The following is a 22085-nucleotide window of genomic DNA, read 5'->3' on the forward strand; positions in this document are numbered from 1 at the left end:
TTAAGGAGTTGTAACTTTAAATTTCCTATTGAAACACATGCGTGGAGAGGTATTCCCTACAACGAAAGACATTGCCCTTTTTGTCTTTTTGTCCAAATACCATAGGAGACAGCTTTCACTATATACTAGAGTGTTCCGAATTTTGAACCAAAAGGGAAGCCCTGATCCCGAGATATTATAGACAAAATCCAAATATAATTAAATTCGCAGAGCTTCTTAATAACATAAATAACACGGTCTTAAATGATCTAGGCAAATTTGCTATTCTTCTGATTAAAAATGTAATTGCCTAACCAACAATAAAAAAATAAGGCTCAAACCTACCTGCTGCTAGTATATCCACGCTGGAATGTCATTCACTCTAAAGTTTAAATAAACACATCCACTCACAAATGTATATTGCACGTGGTTTACATGATGTACTATAGAAATAATTTTCCGTTAATGACCCGCACTTCATATCGATCTGTGCCAGATTACACTATTTTTAAAGCGTCATGTTTTCATAGAAGTATTTATAATGAACAATGCATGTATAATTATCTGTTGTTGTTGTGTTTTTAATAAGACAACTATTTACTTGCTGAAAAAAAAATTAATACCATAAATATTCTACATTTCCTCTCCAAAGTATTTTACTTCAAAATGTTAAGACAAATTGTTTAACTAACTTTACCCATGTCACTGAACCCGCAAATACGTTTATAAAGCTTTATTTTAGTTGTACATGTTAACATTATTATATTTCGTAATAATTTCACTTCGATACCATCTTATTTACCGATGCTTTATTGAATTTTTTAGTCTGTTATAAAAAACGTTACCATGACAAATAAAGGTAATTATTGTTGTTGTCGTAACTTCAATAATTTTAATTATCTTAATACGAATGATTCGCTACCCTGTATTTTTTTATTTCAAAATAAGAACTTCTAGATATTAACCACGTTTGTCTTCTTAACAAATTAAGTATAAAATACATATAAAATACCCTACATTAGCAAAAGTGTTGGAGTACATTTGCACTGACACCTGTATGGGAAAGAAGTACGGAAATCGTAATAAACGGGGAAATTAAGTCAACATCGGCTCGTTTTGTGGAGAGAACAAGATATTCGTTTCTACTTCGCTTCAAGTTTAGTTATAAAATAAAAATGAGACTGAACATCTGAGTACATCGAGTTACAAATTTATTGTGCTCAGGTATGCTATGCTATTGCATAAAAAATCAAATTTACTTTTTGAAAGACGCTTATACTTGTGTGTATTTCAGCTTATGGGAATATACTGATTACTACATTTGACAAGAGTAATGTTTCAAAGTGTAGCTTGTGGCGAAACGTTTCACTAAACGTTTATTACTGACAAACCATAAAATGATAATCGACAGCATTGTGTGCAACATAGTAATAAGTTATTGGCATGCAACTATTGGAGTCAGATTTCAATGTTTTGAAAAATGATCCGAATACAGTTGGGATGGTATCAATATTGGTCGTAAATAAAGGTGCGCGATATAGGTTGATGTACAAAGAATTAATTTAACACATTGCTATTAGTTTCTGTTGTAATCCTATCTTTTCCTCTTTACCTTAACAGGATACATTTTGGCAGACGACGTCACACTTGTATATTATTCATTTTATACATAAAGAGATATTTGCATAGGCAACTGAACATAATAATTATTCAGCTATTTGTGACGGGGAGTTTATTTCATAATGGGTCCATTAATAAAGAAATCATTTCTCATATCTCTGAAATTCAAAACATACGCCCTTCTATTCAAATAGCGACACACTTTACTATTTTGCAACCAATTTTCTATTCATAAGTGCAAAGCTGGATAAAGATATACATTTGGAACATGAAAAGATTAATAACCATATCATTGGGTGTTTTTGTTTGTTTGTTTGCTTTTTCACTTCTGTTCATTAATTTAACGTATATATGACGCACAAAAAAAGCGTTTCATAGAGTCAGTCTATTTTCCTATCAAGGCTTACTTGTAAAGCAAGTGCCAGAAGTAGCATGTGAGTAGGCTTGCTTATTGTTCAGGCCGAGGTTCGCCCGATCGTTTTTTTCTATAGATCGCCAAAATTGAACATTACTTAAAAGTTTTATAAGTTTTGATATGTTACAATTATTTGTTTAATCATTTAGAATGCATTAAGGGGACTGGACATCAGATGATACAATTGCATGAAAAAAAAGAAGAAAATTGTAAGAGACTTACGAAAAAATGATATCGTTTTGTACAAAGATTTTAATATTATTTATTGATGTATTGATCACATTGCTTACGATACATGTATATTTCGCAGTTTTTGCGTATTTTACCAAATTTAAATTTACTAATGACGGTATATGTATCTGTACTTGACTTTCTCATGCTAAATATGCACACTATAAACTGGGAAACCATTAGGCCACAACAAATTGATTATTTGTTCGTCGGATTTGCCGCACCTAAAATTCGAAAAACGAAAAAAAAATAAAAAATTGTTTGCGCCCGCACATATTATTTGGCCGCGCGGATTTTTTTATTGTATACTTCTGAATTTCCACTATTTTCTGAATTTATTTTACTTAAAATTTAAACCTGTAACGTCGACTTTGTTTATTTTTGAAGGTATTTTCATGCTTTACATTCTTCGCGAGCAAACTTTCCTCGTGTCAGGACAAAATCAGGTCCGGGTAACAGCAAAACAGCTGATATTTGTTGACAGACTTTTTTGTCGGGAATATTTTGCAGGACGCACCGTTGTTATTCATTTCCGTATTAATTTTCAGTTTACTAAATCACAGGTGTCCGGTGCGTTGTTTTGACCCCCCCCCCCCTCTACTACCCCCTCCCCCCCCCCCCCCCCCGCCCCCTCTACAACCCACCATTTTTTCCAAATCTCTAAAAATATCCAGATATTGTTTAAACATCATAATATGACATTATATCCAACTTCTGACAATTTCCCATCTGTGACAATGTATATTATAGAAAGGTAGACATGAATACACATCTACTTGCTATAAACGCCATAACGTTGTCAAAAGTTTGACAATCTTGACCAAAAATGGCTCTTTTCGTGGGGAGGACCCCTCTACCATCAAAAATGCCATCGCTCTTTAAATGTAAAACATCTACACCTCAAAACTTCCAAAATGGCTAAGTCGGAACACATCTGACTGATTTCTAATCGCCGATTTGTCCAGAGTAAAATGCCATCGTAATTCACCGATAATTTGGAATGGTATGATAAACTAATAAACCTACCAATAACAATTTATGTGTCTGTAATCCGTTTGTCGAAAAAAACGATAAAATTGAAAGTAAGTTGTTTTTCTTTCAAAGTAAATTCAATCAACGTCGTCCAGGGGCTTGCTGACTTATTCCGAATGACACAGGAAGTCAAAGTCCCCGCTATTCCCCAGACCTTGGGGGCTGTGGTTACAATTGACTGGTGCATAATACCATCAGTAAAATCAGAAAATAACCATTTTATAAGTAAAAGTTATGACTGTTTTAATTTTCTAAACCTTTGTTCTTATAGCACTTATTTTCTTTGACTGATTAGTGATAAAGTTGCCTGTTACTTACAGGCATAGAAGCTATGGGGCTGTCATGTTATTCTTTTTCAAGGCATGGACCTATAAACTATAAGTTCGTGGTAAAGGCGAGGTCTTGAAACGGAAACATCTTTTTTTCCACCACCTGCTCTAATATAATGACCGGTGCCACATTTGCAGATTTGTTTGATACTGCTTCAATTATACTGTCCCATAATTTTATTCAGTCTATTTTTTCAGAAATGTTCTCTGTGTTATTTACATTTTTGATATTCTGCAATGTCAATTTCACTATAATTTTATCGTGTGATTCAAGAGGTTCAATTTTTAGAAATGCTCAAATGATGAATTACTCTTACTTGTCTAAAATGTGTTTTGTGATAGTAAGTTAGATTAGTACGGAATAAATGAAATAGTTGTTCTTTTTGGTCTTCGAATAATTGCACGTTACTGTGAGGAATGTTGTCTTTACAATAATATCCACATTTAAATTGCTGATGCAATGAAAGTTAATAGTAAAGCACTGGATCTTATTGCCATTTGTTAAATATTGAGACAGATTTTCATGTGATACACTCAAAACCTTTTCATTTATAACTGAGAACCTTTTTTGCAATTAAAAATCATTTCTTAACATAATTGTATGATAAATTTGGTAAGAAATATACATTTTTTATTTTATTTTTTTATTTTCGCTCTTCGCTCGCCTCTGATTTGCCTTAAATTTAAAAAAAAGTATTTTTTTCTCGCTCGCTCGCTCCTACTTTTTTTGGTAAAATCCGTAGAACAAACGATCAATTTGTTGTGGCCTTATGCGCTATTTCTAAAAGGGTACACTCAGCTGAGACAGCGACAAACTTTTACTTTCATCGTGTAAAATATCAGTACTATCGGCCTTATACTAGCTCGTATTAACAATTCTATGCTTGTTTTGTGGAAATAATATATTTGCCAATTTGGGGACCATCTGGTGTTTAGTCCCTTAAACATTATTTTGGGTCATCACAGCAGTGATAAGCGCTCGTGCAAAAAATTGTTTTCGGTTCTTCTAGTTGTGGTTAGTTCTATCAAATTCTGAATGTGTCTGCCATATTGTAAATGGTACATATATAACTACACAGAAAATGGAAATGTGTTGACTCAACGACCTTGCCTTATATTACTTACTACAAATAGTCAAACCGTCGGGTTTCAATTTATTAACTTAACACTACCATTTAACTTGCGAGATAAAAGCAATATTCGCATAACCTAGTACATATATGTTTATCAGTCACTGTCATAAAACTAGATAATTGTATTACAAAATGATCGATTTACATTATCCATTCTTATGTTATGCCAAGCTCTTATCGGTAACAGTTTGTTGCCACTCAAAAAAACAACTCGGATTCTATTCTTATTGAGTGTGGACAGAATTGTAAAAAAGTAAAAACAGACTTGTCGCGCCACAAGCCTTTTAACGCTTAAAGCGCTTTGATTCGTATTGTGATTGAGTGTACGCGTTCAGAATGCTTGAACGTGGTACCTTTATAACTGTATTCTTGAACGAATCTTACAATGGACACACCTCCCGCACGCACCCCATATAACATCTTCAGACCAAACTAATGAGAGACCTTCACATGCTGACACCTCACTCACTAGTACGGGCGTACAGTTCAAAATGCTCCAGGTACGCCCCTGTGTATATCTACTAGTATATACATTTTTTGGAAAGGGTAAAAATACCGTTCTGTCAAGAATATAATTGTATGAAAAATGCATCCTTATGAATGTCGAGACAGCTGCACAACAGTCGATATTGTGTGTCGAGACAACCATACAACGTTCGATATTGTGTGTCGAGACAACCATACAACATTCGACGTTGAATGTCGAGACAGCTGCACAACAGTCGATATAGTGTGTCGAGACAACCATACAACGTTCGATATTGTGTGTCGAGACATCCATACAACATTCGACGTTGAATGTCGAGACAGCTGCACAACAGTCGATATAGTGTGTCGAGACAACCATACAACGTTCGATATTGTGTGTCGAGACAACCACATACAAAGTCGATAATGTGTGTCGAGACAACCATACAACAGTCGATAATGTGTGTCGAGACAACCATACAACGTTCGATATTGTGTGTCGAGACAACCATACAACATTCGACGTTGAATGTCGAGTCAACCATTCAACAGTCGATATTGTGTGTCGAGACAACCATACAACGTTCGATAATGTGTGTCGAGACAACCATACAACGTTCGATAATGTGTGTCGAGACAACCATACAACGTTCGATATTGTGTGTCGAGACAACCATACAACATTGGACATCGAGACAGCTGTATACACATTTACAATATTCGACAACCATTGTTTTTTACATTCGACATTGATATTTATACTGTATATGATGTTTAATGTCGAGCTGGCTTTATTATTAATGTTGGCAATAATTGCGGGAATCTGACCAGAGTGCATGTAACTTTAATGCGTATCAAAACCGCTAAACATTCGTTTCGTAAACATCGGGCGTTGCTGAATTTGCAAACACATCCTTTTGTCATGGTATAATTGGGTAACTCCTTTATGCGCGCATTGATACTGTTTTCTTTTAATGTAAAAGTAAGTGGTTTGTGCCTTGAACGATGGTAAGTTATTGACAGTTCGGGTGTTCCCGTATTTATATGGAAATTAAATGTTTATTAGGCGTTCCTTAAATATATCGGGTTACATCCAAATTAAAACTATTTTTAAGATAATAATTTTAGTATATGTATACTTGGTGCTATATCCTTTCATAGTTTAACTTGAACGTTTCGACTGCAAAAAGCATCGGAAAATATTGTAAAACAAATAGACAAAAATAGAAGCATTTTCGGATTGAGAATTTAAAACAGTTCCATATGTAAGTACTTTAAATATTGTCTACTAAAATAATCGACATAGCTACGGTACTTCTATAATTACATTTACCACAATCAAAACAATTTTATACAATATAGAATGTCAAAAATAATATGTTCATCGAATTATCCCAATACTGATATAACAATTTAATACAACAGGCAATTACACATTAACTAAAAAAATATATGCATTTATATGTAATTGACTGTTGTTAATTTTTAAAAATAAATAAATGAAAAATGGTTAAACAGTTCCCACGAATTAGTCTTTAAACCGGTCAATTCATATCCTTCATACCTGTTAGGATATGTATTGGCCAGTAAGATAATGTTTTTGTTTTAATTTTATGATTTTTGCATTTCTGTCCTTTTAAGGGTTTTGCTGGTCATCCAAAGTTACATTGAATTAAGAAGGAGCTCAAATTTGTTATGCTTTTTAGAATTGTTTATAGATTATAATCCGATCACTTAGCTTACGGGTTACGATGCAGGGATTTGTTTTTCTTTCAAAATTAATGCACTTTTCGAAAAAATGAATTTGAAAATATATTTTGGTTCTTTTTGAACATTTATGTAAAATTAGTCGAAAGTCGATGTACAGGAACGGTAAATACGTTTATATATGTAAATAATCTTGAGATATTGGTTTATTGTGATTTATGCTTGACTGCAGGTTTCCTTATCATGATTATTGAATTCAAATTATGATACCCTTGTGTTATTGTTTATTAAATGTTTTAAAGTTAAATTTATCAAAATAGATCGTTGGTATATAGTTTTTGAACTTTTTAATTAAATGTCTGTGTTAACAATCAATTATAGACTTCAAAGAGGACACCGGTTATTAGATTAATAAAGTTGATAGGAGATAATTAGCGATTTCAGTGGTTTAATGCAGAATGCTATAATGCAAGATCCAATTTCAAAAGGCTAGAAATAATTTTATACGTAATAAAACTTGCGCAAATCTACGTTGTAAATATATTGCAGTAAAGACTTATTACAAACATCTTTTAAAGCATTAATAAAAATTAATATCACATAACGGAAAAAGAAGTTTAGTAAACCTTAGCAACGCACGCAAAACCAAAAGCGTTCTGGAAAAAAAAATAAAGAACCCGTATAAAAAACGTCCCCAATGTGTTGAGCATTTACATACATTTACATTGCATAATTAAATGAAAACTTCAAAACCTTGTACAGTACCACTAATAATAACGATAAGGCTTATCACATGGAACATAATAATGATGAATACCTTGATAAAGATATAACATTAACAGAGGTAATAGATGCACCAAAAATAATAATAAAAGTAGTGGTCTAGGTGATATAATCACAGATATTATAAAATATACATTTACCCACATATAACCGTTTCTTTCGAAACTTTATAATTATATCTTTATAAAGGGAGAATATCAAAAACCATTTGGAGAAGGAATGATCGTTCCTGTCTTTTAAGGCGGAAACATTGACCCCAACCCCCTCCCCCAATATATAGAGAAATTACACTCATTAACATCCTCTCAAAATATACTAACGAAAAATATAAAATAGACTTACCGACTGAAGCAGTAGTAATGAAAAGCTATTTCTTCTTATAGACGGTATTTGCAATATAAATGATATAATGTTTTCTAACTTATACTTGCTGACGATGCAGTCATTTTTGCCTAGACACCAATAGATTTACAAGCGATGCTTAATGATCAAAAAGTAAAGGTCGGCCTTTAGGATTTAAAAGTAAATACAGCAAAAACTAAAATAATGATATTTGAGAGAGATAGAAAAACTTATAATAACTTTACAATTAATAATACAAATTTAGAAATGACTGAAACCTTCAAATATTTAGGTTTAACTTTGTTTACGAATGGTAACTGGAATAGAACAAAGAAACACGTAGCACAATACTGCATGTATGCCTTACACAATTTGTTTATTAAACCTCAACATTAAATATAAATGTAAACTTTTTGACAGTCTTATTGGCTCAATTTTAAACTATGGTGTAGAAAATTTCGAATACAACCCACCAAAAGACATAGAATAACTGCATTGTAAACTTATAAGGAAGATTCTTAATGTCAGAAGAAGTACAAATCTATCTGCGTTATATGGAAAATTAGGAAGACATCCAATGGTAGTAGAACGTAAAATAAAGATAATCAAATACTGGATAAGAATATTGAAATCTGATAATAAACTTCTTTCCAAGCACCAAGCATACTTATAGAATGTTAAAGAATGATATCGATAACAATTACAACTATAACGGACTAAATTGGGCTTTCCATGTAAAAACTATGTTAGATGAAATTGGAATGTCTAATACATGGTACACCCAAGATATACACATAATTCCCATCTAATTAATAAAGCAAAGAATAATTGATATATTTTAACAACCTTGGAATACATATGTTAATGAATAAAACAGAATAGAAACATACTATTGATATAAAAAACGAACTTAAACAAGAAATTACCTAATTGCAATACAAACGAACAAATTTCGAATAGCACTTACAAAATTTCGGGTTTCCTCTCTCGATTTATTGATTGAAACGGGAAGACATCATAATATACCAAGAGCAGATAGAATATGTACTTATTGCAACATGAATATCATTGAAAATGAATATCATTTCCTTCTAGTGTGTCCCTATTATTATAATTTAAGGAAATAATACTTTAATCCTATCTATCTATCGACAAACAAAAGTTTTAAACTTTGATGTCATCAGATTCTAGAAAAACTTTACGAAATATTAGTAAATTTATATACCATGCATCTATATTACGATCACGAACCTAATAAGATTATAAGTATCTTTATGGCCGAGAGTGTAAGATAGGTTCATTCCGACCCGAGCGTAGGGTGTTTTGCGGAAACGAGGTTTACCGAGTTTCCGCAAAACACCCGGCGCGAGGGTCGGGATCAAACTATCTTACACGAGCGGCTATGGTAGATGCTTTTTCTCCCACCTCAGTTAAACAAAATTAATTAAAAATGTCTTTTTGCTGGAACTCTTTTGTGCTTAGGGAAAATAATTGCGTATGGATATGCGATAGCACGTGGTTGTCATGGATACGCGCGCAGTGATCCAGTTAATGTTAATAGTCAATTCGGTCTTTTTAAATAGTTCTAAGGAGAATGAAGCATTATTTCTTGAATGGTGCGTAAAAACTGTTTTATGGTGACATTTGAAGCGAGAAATAATTAATCAGCATTCTAAATATTACCATAAGACAAGATTTCCTTGATGCTATTGACGACAGTCTTCAACAAGGGAGGTAATTACAATGTGGTGACTATTAAAAAGGAGTTCCATACGGGCATTTTATCTTCGCCCGTGGGCAAGATAAGAATATCTAGCATGGTTAAATTATTGGATCTACTTATCTGAGGTGGGAGAAAGTCATATCTAAAGCAATGTTTACTAATATGTATGAAATTATGCAAAATCTCTCTATTGACAATGTCTTTGCTTTTTACGACAATGTGATTTATAATTTATGTTGGTTATGCATGTTGTAAACGTTTAATGTTGAATAAATGTTATGCTATTTTATCAAACAACTTTTCCTCTGTAGAACAGCTCTACTCAATTTCGGCTAAGTCTAAAATCGTTTAAAACTCGAAAATTATTAGACGGGTCCGCTTAACGACCCTCATAAATTATTTAATTATTATATGCCTACAAGTCTCATTATGTTTTAGTGATTTAAACTTATTTATTTGAACGCATATCCAAATGACTTCTCTTAACCTTTTTGACCTTTTTTAACCCCTAGAATTATAAAAAAAAATGTATTTAGCGCAAATACAAAATGCAACAGAACCGAAAGCAAATTTAGCGCGCACGACGTCATTACGAAATTTGCATATCACGTGATTTTCTGAATGCCAATGATTTGCAGTTCTTAGCTAAGAAGTGTTTGGTTTAAATAGTTTTCCCTGTAATGCATATGAAAACACTTATTTTAAAATTGTTTTACTCTATGACTTCAAAATTGCAATAAATTACAGTAATGTTATAAAAAATGTTTTAGTTTTAGTGGGGTTCCACTAGACCACGAAGACTTTCATATAAATATAATGCTGTTTTGACATAAAGCATCGTGTGGACCTCGGGGATTCATCAGACATTATATGAGACTCTATCATAGTTATATACTCACTTTATTTTTTTCTCTAATTATTTAATCCTAAGTGGCACTGAGGCTTTAATCTAGACAAGCTTACAATAGATAAATAGTTGCTAGACTAGCCTATGTTAACGCTACTATTGCACGGAGAGGTTAATCGATCGCCGTTAGCCTGATAAACTCCAAAGTTGGCAATGTGTGGTTATCTTCGTCCATTGAGTCATTGATAATACATTTAGATATAATTTTATAAACATTTGCTATGAAATAATCATTTATTTTCTTTTTTAGCGGAAAAACTGATTAATTGTTTATAACTAATACAATTTACAAGCTGCGTGAAGCTGTGTCAGGGATAGTAACATGACTGTTATAAGTTGCGGACGGTCGCATCCGATGAAGAAACACGGATCTTGATAATAAATGAAACAGTTGAAATAGAAGAAGGAACGGACGTTCTGTATGCAAAAATAAACATCTTTTAGCGATACTCAGCATTTTATTTTACTATTTATGACTGAATGGATATTTGGTGGGTGTTTTCGTTACTAAATAGAAATTTAGCGGTTGTAAGTTAAATGGATTTTTGACATTCAGAGTTCTTCGAAATGATTGAAAGAGGATCTGTACGACAATCATATTGGCGGCTAGTTGTTTGGTTGAACACTTAATAACATTATTAACAAAATAACATTGTTTGTAAAACGTAGCGGTTTAATGACTGTGCTAGATATGATAAATGTTCTTGTTTCAATTCTGAAATATTGTCCCCTCAAGCGTTTTGTGCGTATAACATATTGTAGGGCTGCGCAACCGAACGAATCGGTAAAATATCCCAGATGAATAGAGAATAATTATAATAATAATAATATTATTATTATTAATAAAAATAATAAACAAGCAAACTTTCACGTTAAACGTTTACTGTTGAATATATGGCGTGTGTGTCTCACACAATGTACATGCATTTTGCTGATTTATCCAACTATACTGCACCTAACGTGCTACTAGAAAACAAGAATACTTGGATAATTATGACGTACTTATGTAACGTCAAAAGGTCAGACCAACTCGAGAATCCCAACACATAGCTGATGTATTTTTCTTGTCATTCTGTAGTTTTTGAAATTGCACGATCAATGTTATATCATGCAATCAGCACAAAACAGTGCGTGCCCCAGTGCATTTTTATTCAGTCTATACTTAACGATAACAGAGCAGTGTGTCATTTAGTGAAACTTTTTCTGTTTATAAATGAAGATAACGCGTAACACAAATATGCGCCAGAGAGCGCTATAGTTATAATACATAAGAAATTAAAACGAATTCCATAAATAACATTCTTTTGAAAAAGCTTGTGTCCAAGATTAAAATAGACGTCATTGTTTAATGTTTCCAATAAAACCAAACATTTTGGACATCGAGAAAGAAAAATAAGAAATGCTGACGTCAGTATTTTTTGTGAGTTTTGTGTGATTTGTTTGACTTTTGGATACGATACCGGGCATCATTTCAACGATATGTAAAAGTTCTTAAATTAAACAATACGTTATTATTACAGATTAACTGGTAAAATAGAAAATCCAAACACGTATCAATCGCTTTTAAATGTTAAAATTTGATAGGTCTTAAAATTGTCTTCTAAGCCGTCATCAAATTCGAAAAATAAATGTATTACGCCTTGATGTTATGACTCAAAAATCACATTACCCATATTTTAAAAGGTGTATATACAAGATTATAAGTATCTCCCATGGCCGAGAGTGTAAGGTAGATTCATTCCGACCCGAGCGTAGGGTGTTTTGCGGAAACGAGGTTTACCGAGTTTCCGCAAAACACCCGGTGCGAGGGTCGGGATGAACCTATCTTACACGAGCGGCTATGGTAGATGCTTTTTCTCCCACCTCAGTTAAACAAAATTAATTAAAAATGTCTTTTTGCTGGAACTCTTTTGTGCTTAGTGAAAATAATTGCGTATAGATATGCGATATTACGTGGTTGTCATGGATATGCGCGCAATGATCCAGTTAATGTTAATAGTCAAATCGGTCTTTTTAAATAGTTCTAAGGAGAATGAAGCATTATTTCTTGAATGGTGCTTGAAAACTGTTTTATGGTGACATTTGAAGCGAGAAATAATTAATTAGCGTTCCAAATATTACCATAAGACAAGATTTCCTTGATGCTACTGACGACAGTCTTCAACAAGGGAGGTAATTACAATGTTGTGACCATTAAAAAAGGAGTTCCATACGGGCATTTTATCTTCGCCCGTGGGCAAGATAAGAATATCTAGCATAGTTAAATTATTGGATCTACTTATCTGAGTAGGGAGAAAAATATAAGCTTTTTCCTCTGTATTAAATTCTGGTATTTCAATGTCAAACGTTCACATTCAAGATGGTATCTGACGTAAAGTACATATTTATTGATTTTAGATGGAAAAACTATTTTGAATAAATACAGAGTGCTTTGCTTAATACAAGGCTCAAAAATCTACAAAATTATCGTAAAGGTTTACTTCCACACAGCAAAACATTAAATAACCGGATTTAATTTCCCAATGTCCTATGTCGTGTCAGCACGAAATTCACGTTTGAATGACCTATGTCGGGCAAGCGTTTGACGTCACCGCAGATGTTTACGACCTCGGCGCAATTGGCACAACAAAAGTTATGTTTCTGTTATTTTCTCTTAACGGTTATCGAAACAACAAAATGTCTAGTCCACCGCACGCCACCTCATTTCCGTTTTCATGTGGTATAGTTTCTATTATTCTTTGTGATGTATTTTTGTTAAATGGACACAGTACCCCACACCATGTGCGCATGCGCGCTCATAATGGACTGGCATCAGTCGACAGTAGCTTTATTCACTACCCGTTTAAATTGATAAAAAATGTGGCTGGTTACAGTGCGGTCGAGAGCACAGTGGCTTGATGACAAAGGCTCATTAAAGTAAAATACCCTACTGCAGTATACTGTTATATGAAATATGTAACTGTTTCAAATTACAGTACATGTATAGGGTATTTTTGAATTTTGTCAAATATCATTTTATGTTTATGGCAATGTTTTATTATGTTCAAGTATGTATAAAATATAATTTAGGCTAGTTGAAATTGTTTATAGTGACTTTGATGAGCCTTTGTCATCAAGCCACTGTGGTCGTGAGCCTAATTGGGTATTTTAAGTTTTCCTTAAAAAATATTATTTTCATTGCAAAAATACTCTAAATTATGGTATAAAATAGCTTTTCAATAATAGATTTTTCGTTAAAAGCCAGTTGATTTGTCTCCGAAAGTTGTACAAAATGAGCTGTCATCTGCATCGCCGATTCTTAGTTTTTGATTTTTCTTAACAAGAGCAACATCATTATAGACAAACATTATATCATATGAAAGCCGAAATCGTAGGGTGGGATAGGTTTTGTTTTTAAATTCGATAACCGTCAGGAAAGAAAGTACCAAATACATGCGCGTTGTTAAGTAAGTTCATATTCGTGGTCACGTGACTTTTTTCCTCCTTAAGAGTGTGGTGTACGGGTTAAAACACTAATTGTTAGGATACGTGTACGTCATTGGGAACTCCTCGACCATTCTTATCGAAAACAACCTCGGATGTGTGCCGGTACATAAGTAGAAGTAGTTCGTTAAATTGTGAATTATATCATTAATTAAATGTAGTGTTTAAGCTTATATTTGTTCATCTAAATTTAAATTGATTGCCAGTGAAGTGTTTTATTGCAAGCTTTTTTAAGATTCCCAAGAGTTAACTCAATAAGTTTATCTGCCAAATTAAATTACTACGGGATCTACTTGCAGCGGCCTTAAAAAGACCCGATTTCTGACATTGTAAACCGTCCATATACATCCGAGCTTGTTTTCGATAAAAATGGCCGAGGAGCTCCGAATGACGGTTACGCTTGGACAAATTTTGTGTACTACGTCATCCAAGTATGTGTACATTTTGCACATCTAGCAATCGTTAAAAAAAAGATATATTTTAAATTTACAGAACGTATGGGTGTTTTTGTTTTCGTGTTGTTTTTTTTAATAATAAGAATGCATAAAATCAACTCTCAAACTGTACTCTATACTTAAATGTGTGATTGTATATAAATTTTCAAGACTAAATAATCTCCAATTGGAGCTATTACTACAGTCCGTTCGCAATAAAAAACAAAAGGTATTGGCTGTATTAGGTCACTAACACGGCTTTATCTTCAGAAACGAACAGTGATGACGCGCCATATAACCATCTACATCACAATCCTTGCGGCAGTTTTACACGCAAACCTCAGAGTTGATCGAAGTTTGGTTATGGCAGTATCAACAACACCAACGGCCGAAACCACAGTGGAATCCGAAGCTACCACGGCCGAGACCACAGTGGTAACCGTAGCAACCACGGCTGAAACCACACCGGTAACCGAAGCCACCACTGCCGATACCACAGCAACCGAAGCCACCACTGCTGATACAACAGCGGCAACCGAAGCAACAACTGCCGATACCACAGCGACAACCAAAGCCACCACTGCCGATACCACAGCAACCGAATCCACCACTGCTAATACCACAGCGGCAACCGAAACCACCACGGGCAATACCACAGCGGCAACCGAAGCCACCACTGACGATACCGCAGCAACCGATTCCACCACTGCTGATACCACAGCGGCAACCGAAGCCACCACTGCCGATACCACAGCAACCGAAGCCAACACTGCCGATACCACAGCAACCGATTCCACAACTGCTGATACCACAGCAGCAACCGAAGCCACCACTGCCGATACCACAGCAACCGAAGCCACCACTGCTGATACAACAGCGGCAACCGAAGCAACAACTGCCGATACCATAGCGACAACCGAAGCCACCACTGCCGATACCACAGTAACCGAATCCACCACTGCTGATACCACAGCGACAACCGAAGCCACCACTGCCGATACCACAGCAACCGAAGCCACCACTGCTGATACCACAGCGGCAACCGAAGCCACCACTGCCGAAACCACAGCAACCGAAGCCACCACTGTTGATACCACAGCAGCAACCGAAGCCACCACTGCCGATACCACAGCGGCAACCGAAGCCACCACTGCCGATACCACAGCGGCAACCGAAGCCACCACTGCTGATACAACAGCGGCAACCGAAGCAACAACTGCCGATACCACAGCGACAACCGAAGCCACCACTGCCGATACCACAGCAACCGAAACCATCACTGCTGATACAACAGCGGCAACCGAAGCAACAACTGCCGATACCACAGCGACCGAAGCCACCACTGCTGATACCACAGCAACCGAATCCACCACTGCTGATACCACAGCGGCAACCGAAGCCACCACTGCCGATACCACAGCAACCGAAGCCACCACTGCTGATACCACAGCGGCAACCGAAGCCACCACTGCCGATACCACAGCAATCGAAGCCACCACTGCTGATACAACAGCGGCAACCGAAGCAACAACTGCCGATACCACAGCGACAACCGAAGCCACCACTGCCGATACCACAGCAACAAAAGCCATCACTGCTGATACAACAGCGGCAACCGAAGCAACAACTGCCGATACCACAGCGACCGATGCCACCACTGCTGATACCACAGCAACCGAAACCACCACTGCTGATACCACAGCGGCAACCGAAGCCACCACTGCTGATACAACAGCGGCAACCGAAGCAACAACTGCCGATACCACAGCGACCGAAGCCACCACTGCCGATACCACAGCAACCGAAGCCACCACTGCTGATACCACAGCGGCAACCGAAGCCACCACTGCCGATACCACAGCAACCGAAGCCACCACTGCTGATACAACAGCGGCAACCGAAGAAACAACTGCCGATACCACAGCGACAACTGAAGGCACCACTGCCGATACCACAGCAACCGAATCCACCACTGCCGATACCACAACAACCGAAGCCATCACTGCTGATACAACAGCGGCAACCGAAGCAACAACTGCCGATACCACAGCGACAACCGAAGCCACCACTGCCGATACCACAGCAACAGAAGAAACCACTGTTGATACAACAGCGGCAACCGAAGCAACAACTGCCGATAACACAGCGACCGAAGCCACCACTGCTGATAGCACAGCGACCGAATCCACCACTGCTGATACCACAGCAGCAACCGAAGCCACCACTGCCGATACCACAGCAACCGAAGCCACCACTGCTGATACAACAGCGGAAACCGAAGCCACCACTGCCGATACCACAGCAACCGAAGCCATCACTGCTGATACAACAGCGGCAACCGAAGCAACAACTGCCGATACCACAGCGACCGAAGCCACCACTGCCGATACCACAGCAACCGAAGCCACCACTGCTGATACCACAGCGGCAACCGAAGCCACCACTGCAGATACCACAGCATCCGAAGCCACCACTGCTGATACAACAGCGGCAACCGAAGCAACAACTGCCGATACCACAGCGGCGACCGAAGCCACCACTGCCGATACCACAGCAACCGAAGCCATCACTGCTGATACAACAGCGGCAACCGAAGCAACAACTGCCGATACCACAGCGACCAAATCCACCACTGCTGATACAACAGCGGCAACCGAAGCCACCACTGCCGATACCACAGCGGCAACCGAAGCCACCACTGCTGATACCACAGCGGCAACCGAAGCCACCACTGCCGATACCACAGCAACCGAAGCCACCACTGCTGATACAACAGCGGCAACCGAAGCAACAACTGCCGATACCACAGCGACAAACGAATCCACCACTGCTGATACCACAGCGGCAACCGAAGCCACCACTGCCGATACCACAGCAACCGAAGCCACCACTGCTGATACCACAGCGGCAACCGAAGCCACCACTGCCGATACCACAGCGGCAACCGAAGCCACCACTGCTTATACAACAGCGGCAACCGAAGCAACAACTGCCGATACCACAGCGACAACCGAAGCCACCACTGCCGATACCACAGCAACCGAATCCACCACTGCTGATACCACAGCGGCAACCGAAGCCACCACTGCCGATACCACAGCAACCGAAGCCACCACTGCTGATACCACAGCGGCGACCGAAGCCACCACTGCCGATACCACAGCAACCGAAGCCACCACTGCTGATACAACAGTGGCAACCGAAGCAACAACTGCCGATACCACAGCGACAACCGAAGCCACCACTGCCGATACCACAGCAACCGAAGAAACCACTGTTGATACAACAGCGGCAACCGAAGCAACAACTGCCGATAACACAGCGACCGAAGCCACCACTGCTGATAGCACAGCAACCGAATCCACCACTGCTGATACCACAGCGGCAACCGAAGCCACCACTGCCGATACCACAGCAACCGAAGCCACCACTGCTTATACAACAGCGGAAACCGAAGCCACCACTGCCTATACCACAGCAACCGAAGCCATCACTGCTGATACAACAGCGGCAACCGAAGCAGCAACTGCCGATACCACAGCGACCGAAGCCACCACTGCCGATACCACAGCAACCGAAGCCACCACTGCTGATACCACAGCGGCAACCGAAGCCACCACTGCAGATACCACAGCATCCGAAGCCACCACTGCTGATACAACAGCGGCAACCGAAGCAACAACTGCCGATACCACAGCGGCGACCGAAGCCACCACTGCTGATACCACAGCAACCGAATCCACCACTGCTGATACCACAGCGGCAACCGAAGCCACCACTGCCGATACCACAGCGACCGAAGCCACCACTGCTGATACCACAGCGGCAACCGAAGCCACCACTGCCGATACCACAGCAACCGAAGCCATCACTGCTGATACAACAACTGCCGATACCACAGCGACAACCGAAGCCACCACTGCCGATACCACAGCAACCGAAGAAACCACTGTTGATACAACAGCGGCCACCGAAGCAACAACTGCCGATAACACAGCGACCGAAGCCACCACTGCTGATAGCACAGCAACCGAATCCACCACTGCTGATACCACAGCGGCAACCGAAGCCACCACTGCCGATACCACAGCAACCGAAGCCACCACTGCTGATACAACAGCGGAAACCGAAGCCACCACTGCCGATACCACAGCAACCGAAGCCATCTCTGCTGATACAACAGCGGCAACCGAAGCAACAACTGCCGATACCACAGCGACCGAAGCCACCACTGCCGATACCACAGCGACAACCGAAGCCACCACTGCTGATACCATAGCCGCAACCGAAGCCATCACTGCAGATACCACAGCATCCGAAGCCACCACTGCTGATACAACAGCGGCAACCGAAGCAACAACTGCCGATACCACAGCGGCGACCGAAGCCACCACTGCCGATACCACAGCAACCGAAGCAACTACTGCTGATACAACAGCGGCAACCGAAGCAACAACTGCCGATACAACAGCGACAACCGAAGCCATCACTGCCGATACCACAGCAACCGAAGAAACCACTGTTGATACAACAGCGGCAACCGAAGCAACAACTGCCGATAACACAGCGACCGAAGCCACCACTGCTGATAGCACAGCAACCGAAGCCACCCCTGCTGATACCACAGCGGCAACCGAAGCCACCACTGCCGATACCACAGCAACCGAAGCAAAAACTGCCGATAACACAGCGACCGAAGCCACCACTGCTGATAGCACAGCAACCGAATCCACCACTGCTGATACCACAGCGGCAACCGAAGCCACCACTGCCGATACCACAGCAACCGAAGCAATAACTGCCGATAACACAGCGACCGAAGCCACCACTGCTGATAGCACAGCAACCGAATCCACCACTGCTGATACCACAGCGGCAACCGAAGCCACCACTTCCGATACCACAGCAACCGAAGCCACCACTGCCGATACCACAGCGACAACCGAAGCCACCACTGCCGATACCACAGCAACCGAAGAAACCACTGCTGATACAACAGCGGCAACCGAAGCAACAACTGCCGATACCACAGTAACCGAAGCCACCACTGCTGATACCACAGCGGTAACCGAAGCAACCGAATCCACCACTGCTGATACCACAGCGGCAACCGAAGCCACCACTGCTGATACAACAGCGGCAACCGAAGCAACAACTGCCGATACCACAGCGACAACCGAAGCCACCACTGCCGATACCACAACAACCGAAGAAACCACTGCTGATACAACAGCGGCAACCGAAGCAACAACTGCCGATACCACAGCAACCGAAGCCACCACTGCCGATACCACAGCAACCGAAGCCACCACTGCCGATACCACAGCAACCGAAGCCACCACTGCTGATACCACAGCGGCAACCGAAGCCACCACTGCCGATACCACAGCAACCGAAGCCATCACTGCTGATACAACAGCGGCAACCGAAGCAACACCTGCCGATACCACAGCGACCGAAGCCACCACTGCCGATACCACAGCAACTGAAGAAACCACTGCTGATACCACAGCGGCAACCGAAGCCACCACTGCCGATACCACAGCAACCGAAGCCACCACTGCTGATACCACAGCGGCAACCGAAGCCACCACTGCCGATACCACAGCAACCGAAGCCACCACTGCTGATACCACAGCGGCAACCGAAGCAACAACTGTCGATACCACAGCGACAACCGAAGCCACCACTGCCGATACCACAGCAACCGAATCCACCACTTCTGATACCACAGCGGCAACCGAAGCCACCACTGCCGATATCACAGCAACCGAAGCCACCACTGCTGATACCACAGTGGCAACCGAAGCCACCACTGCCGATACCACAGCAACCGAAGCCACCACTGCTGATGCAACAGCGGCAACCGAAGCAACAACTTCCGATACCACAGCGACAACCGAAGCCACCACTGCCGATACCACAGCAACTGAAGAAACCACTGTTGATACAACAGCAACCTTAGCAACAGCCTCTTCGGCCGGATCTGCATCGCCAACGAATATAACCACAACATCAGCCGGGTCTTTTAAAACGTCTCCTCCTACCACCGAAGCAATAACTAACGCGTCCTGTGGTTTCGGAAATCAAAACGCCGGGTGCCCATGTCCTGTTGGCTTTTATAGACAACAGCAAAATTGCACAGGTGACATGGACTTTCTTCACTCTAAACATTGTTTTTTGTAAGATCAGGACATTTTCATGAGAAAATGATTGTTTAACTAAAGGCGTTATTTTACAGGTTTCTAGGGTTTATATTACAGTCTAAACTCGCTATGTTGTGTTCTGTTATCTCGATGTTCAGGTTATATCCAACGGTTTTCGTTTTGTTTTTTTCGGTTTTATTATATACTTTATATATTTCGGTTATATCGAATGTTCGTTATCCCGGAAGTATTTTCCGAGGTGCAAATGACTTCGACATAGCGAGTTTTGACTGTAGTTGATATTGTATTGTGTTTTTTTTTCTTTCAGCATGTGTAGGCAATAAGTATGGCGATAACTGCTCTATGTCCTGTGACTGCGAGAATTCACACGCCGCCGTTGAAATCCAAGCATGTAACCATGTTACCGGATTTTGTGAATGTAACTCTAAGTGGACTGGTCACCGGTGCCAGTTTGACGAAGATGAATGCATTTCGGGAGCCAACAACTGCAGTTCCGAGAATAAGATTTGCAACAATATCATTGGTGGATTCGAATGCTCATTTGAGGACAAAAGCGGATATTGTGCGGTGCCACCGGGTAAGATGCTTCATAATTTTAGTAGAATGAATTTTGAGAGCGATATAGTGGTAAAGATGTTTGCCTTTCACCCAATGGGTAGTGAGTTCTAGTCCAATCTCAGACACGATCCCATGCTCCCTCGAATGACCGAAGAAGCTGTCTCGAGCGTGATTGTTAAAATTTGCAAAAAAACACTAAACTTCATTGTAAAGTGAGTTTTTAAAACAATCATGTCATTATATAAAAGGTTCATTTAGCATAAAACATCCATTTGAAACAACCTAAAGCTTCCTTTTATATTTTCAGAAGCAGCTTCAAATAAAAAAGACGGTGAGTGGTTGTCTTTCAGTGTGTAATGTTAACCAGATGAGTATATCTTTTCTCGGCGGTCTGGCGGTCGGATGGGCGGACGATCGTAAGAAATTGTGGAGAGCTCGCTTGGGATTACTATTGGGTCCGTTCCGTAAAAGACCAAGGTCACCGGTTCTAAATAAAGACATTTCGTTCCAGCGAATAACTACAGTTATGTTCATCATTTGAACACCAAACTTGGTATATATTAAGAACATGAGGAGAGCACGCTTGGGATTTTTTTTCGGGCTCCATTCTGTTAAGTTCGCTTGGGAAAGCATTATGGTCTGTTCCGTCAAAGGTCAAGGTCACCGTTACTAAAATTAGAAATTTTGTTTCCGGCGATTAATTATAGTTTCGTTCATAATGTGGACCCCACTCTAGGTGTATAGAAAAAGTGAGTGGAGAGCCAAGGTCACCGT

At 39.6% G+C, this 22085-nt stretch overlaps 1 protein-coding gene across 1 annotated transcript in view; it reads left to right on the top strand.

The window, feature by feature from the left end:
- The first annotated feature begins 6299 nt into the window (after positions 1 to 6299).
- Positions 6300 to 22085, top strand: part of LOC128235973 (mucin-22-like) — a 36561-nt gene continuing 20775 nt past the window's right edge. Inside the window, exons 1-4 of the mRNA XM_052950757.1 lie at positions 6300 to 6472; positions 14857 to 20731; positions 21061 to 21330; positions 21619 to 21642. Of these exons, the coding sequence (XP_052806717.1) occupies positions 14869 to 20731; positions 21061 to 21330; positions 21619 to 21642 (6157 nt within the window). The 5' untranslated portion in view covers positions 6300 to 6472; positions 14857 to 14868. The remainder of the gene's footprint in view (positions 6473 to 14856; positions 20732 to 21060; positions 21331 to 21618; positions 21643 to 22085) is intronic.

The sequence above is a fragment of the Mya arenaria genome, chromosome 5, assembly GCF_026914265.1.
Source record: "Mya arenaria isolate MELC-2E11 chromosome 5, ASM2691426v1".
NCBI classification, from domain to species: Eukaryota; Metazoa; Mollusca; class Bivalvia; order Myida; family Myidae; genus Mya; species Mya arenaria.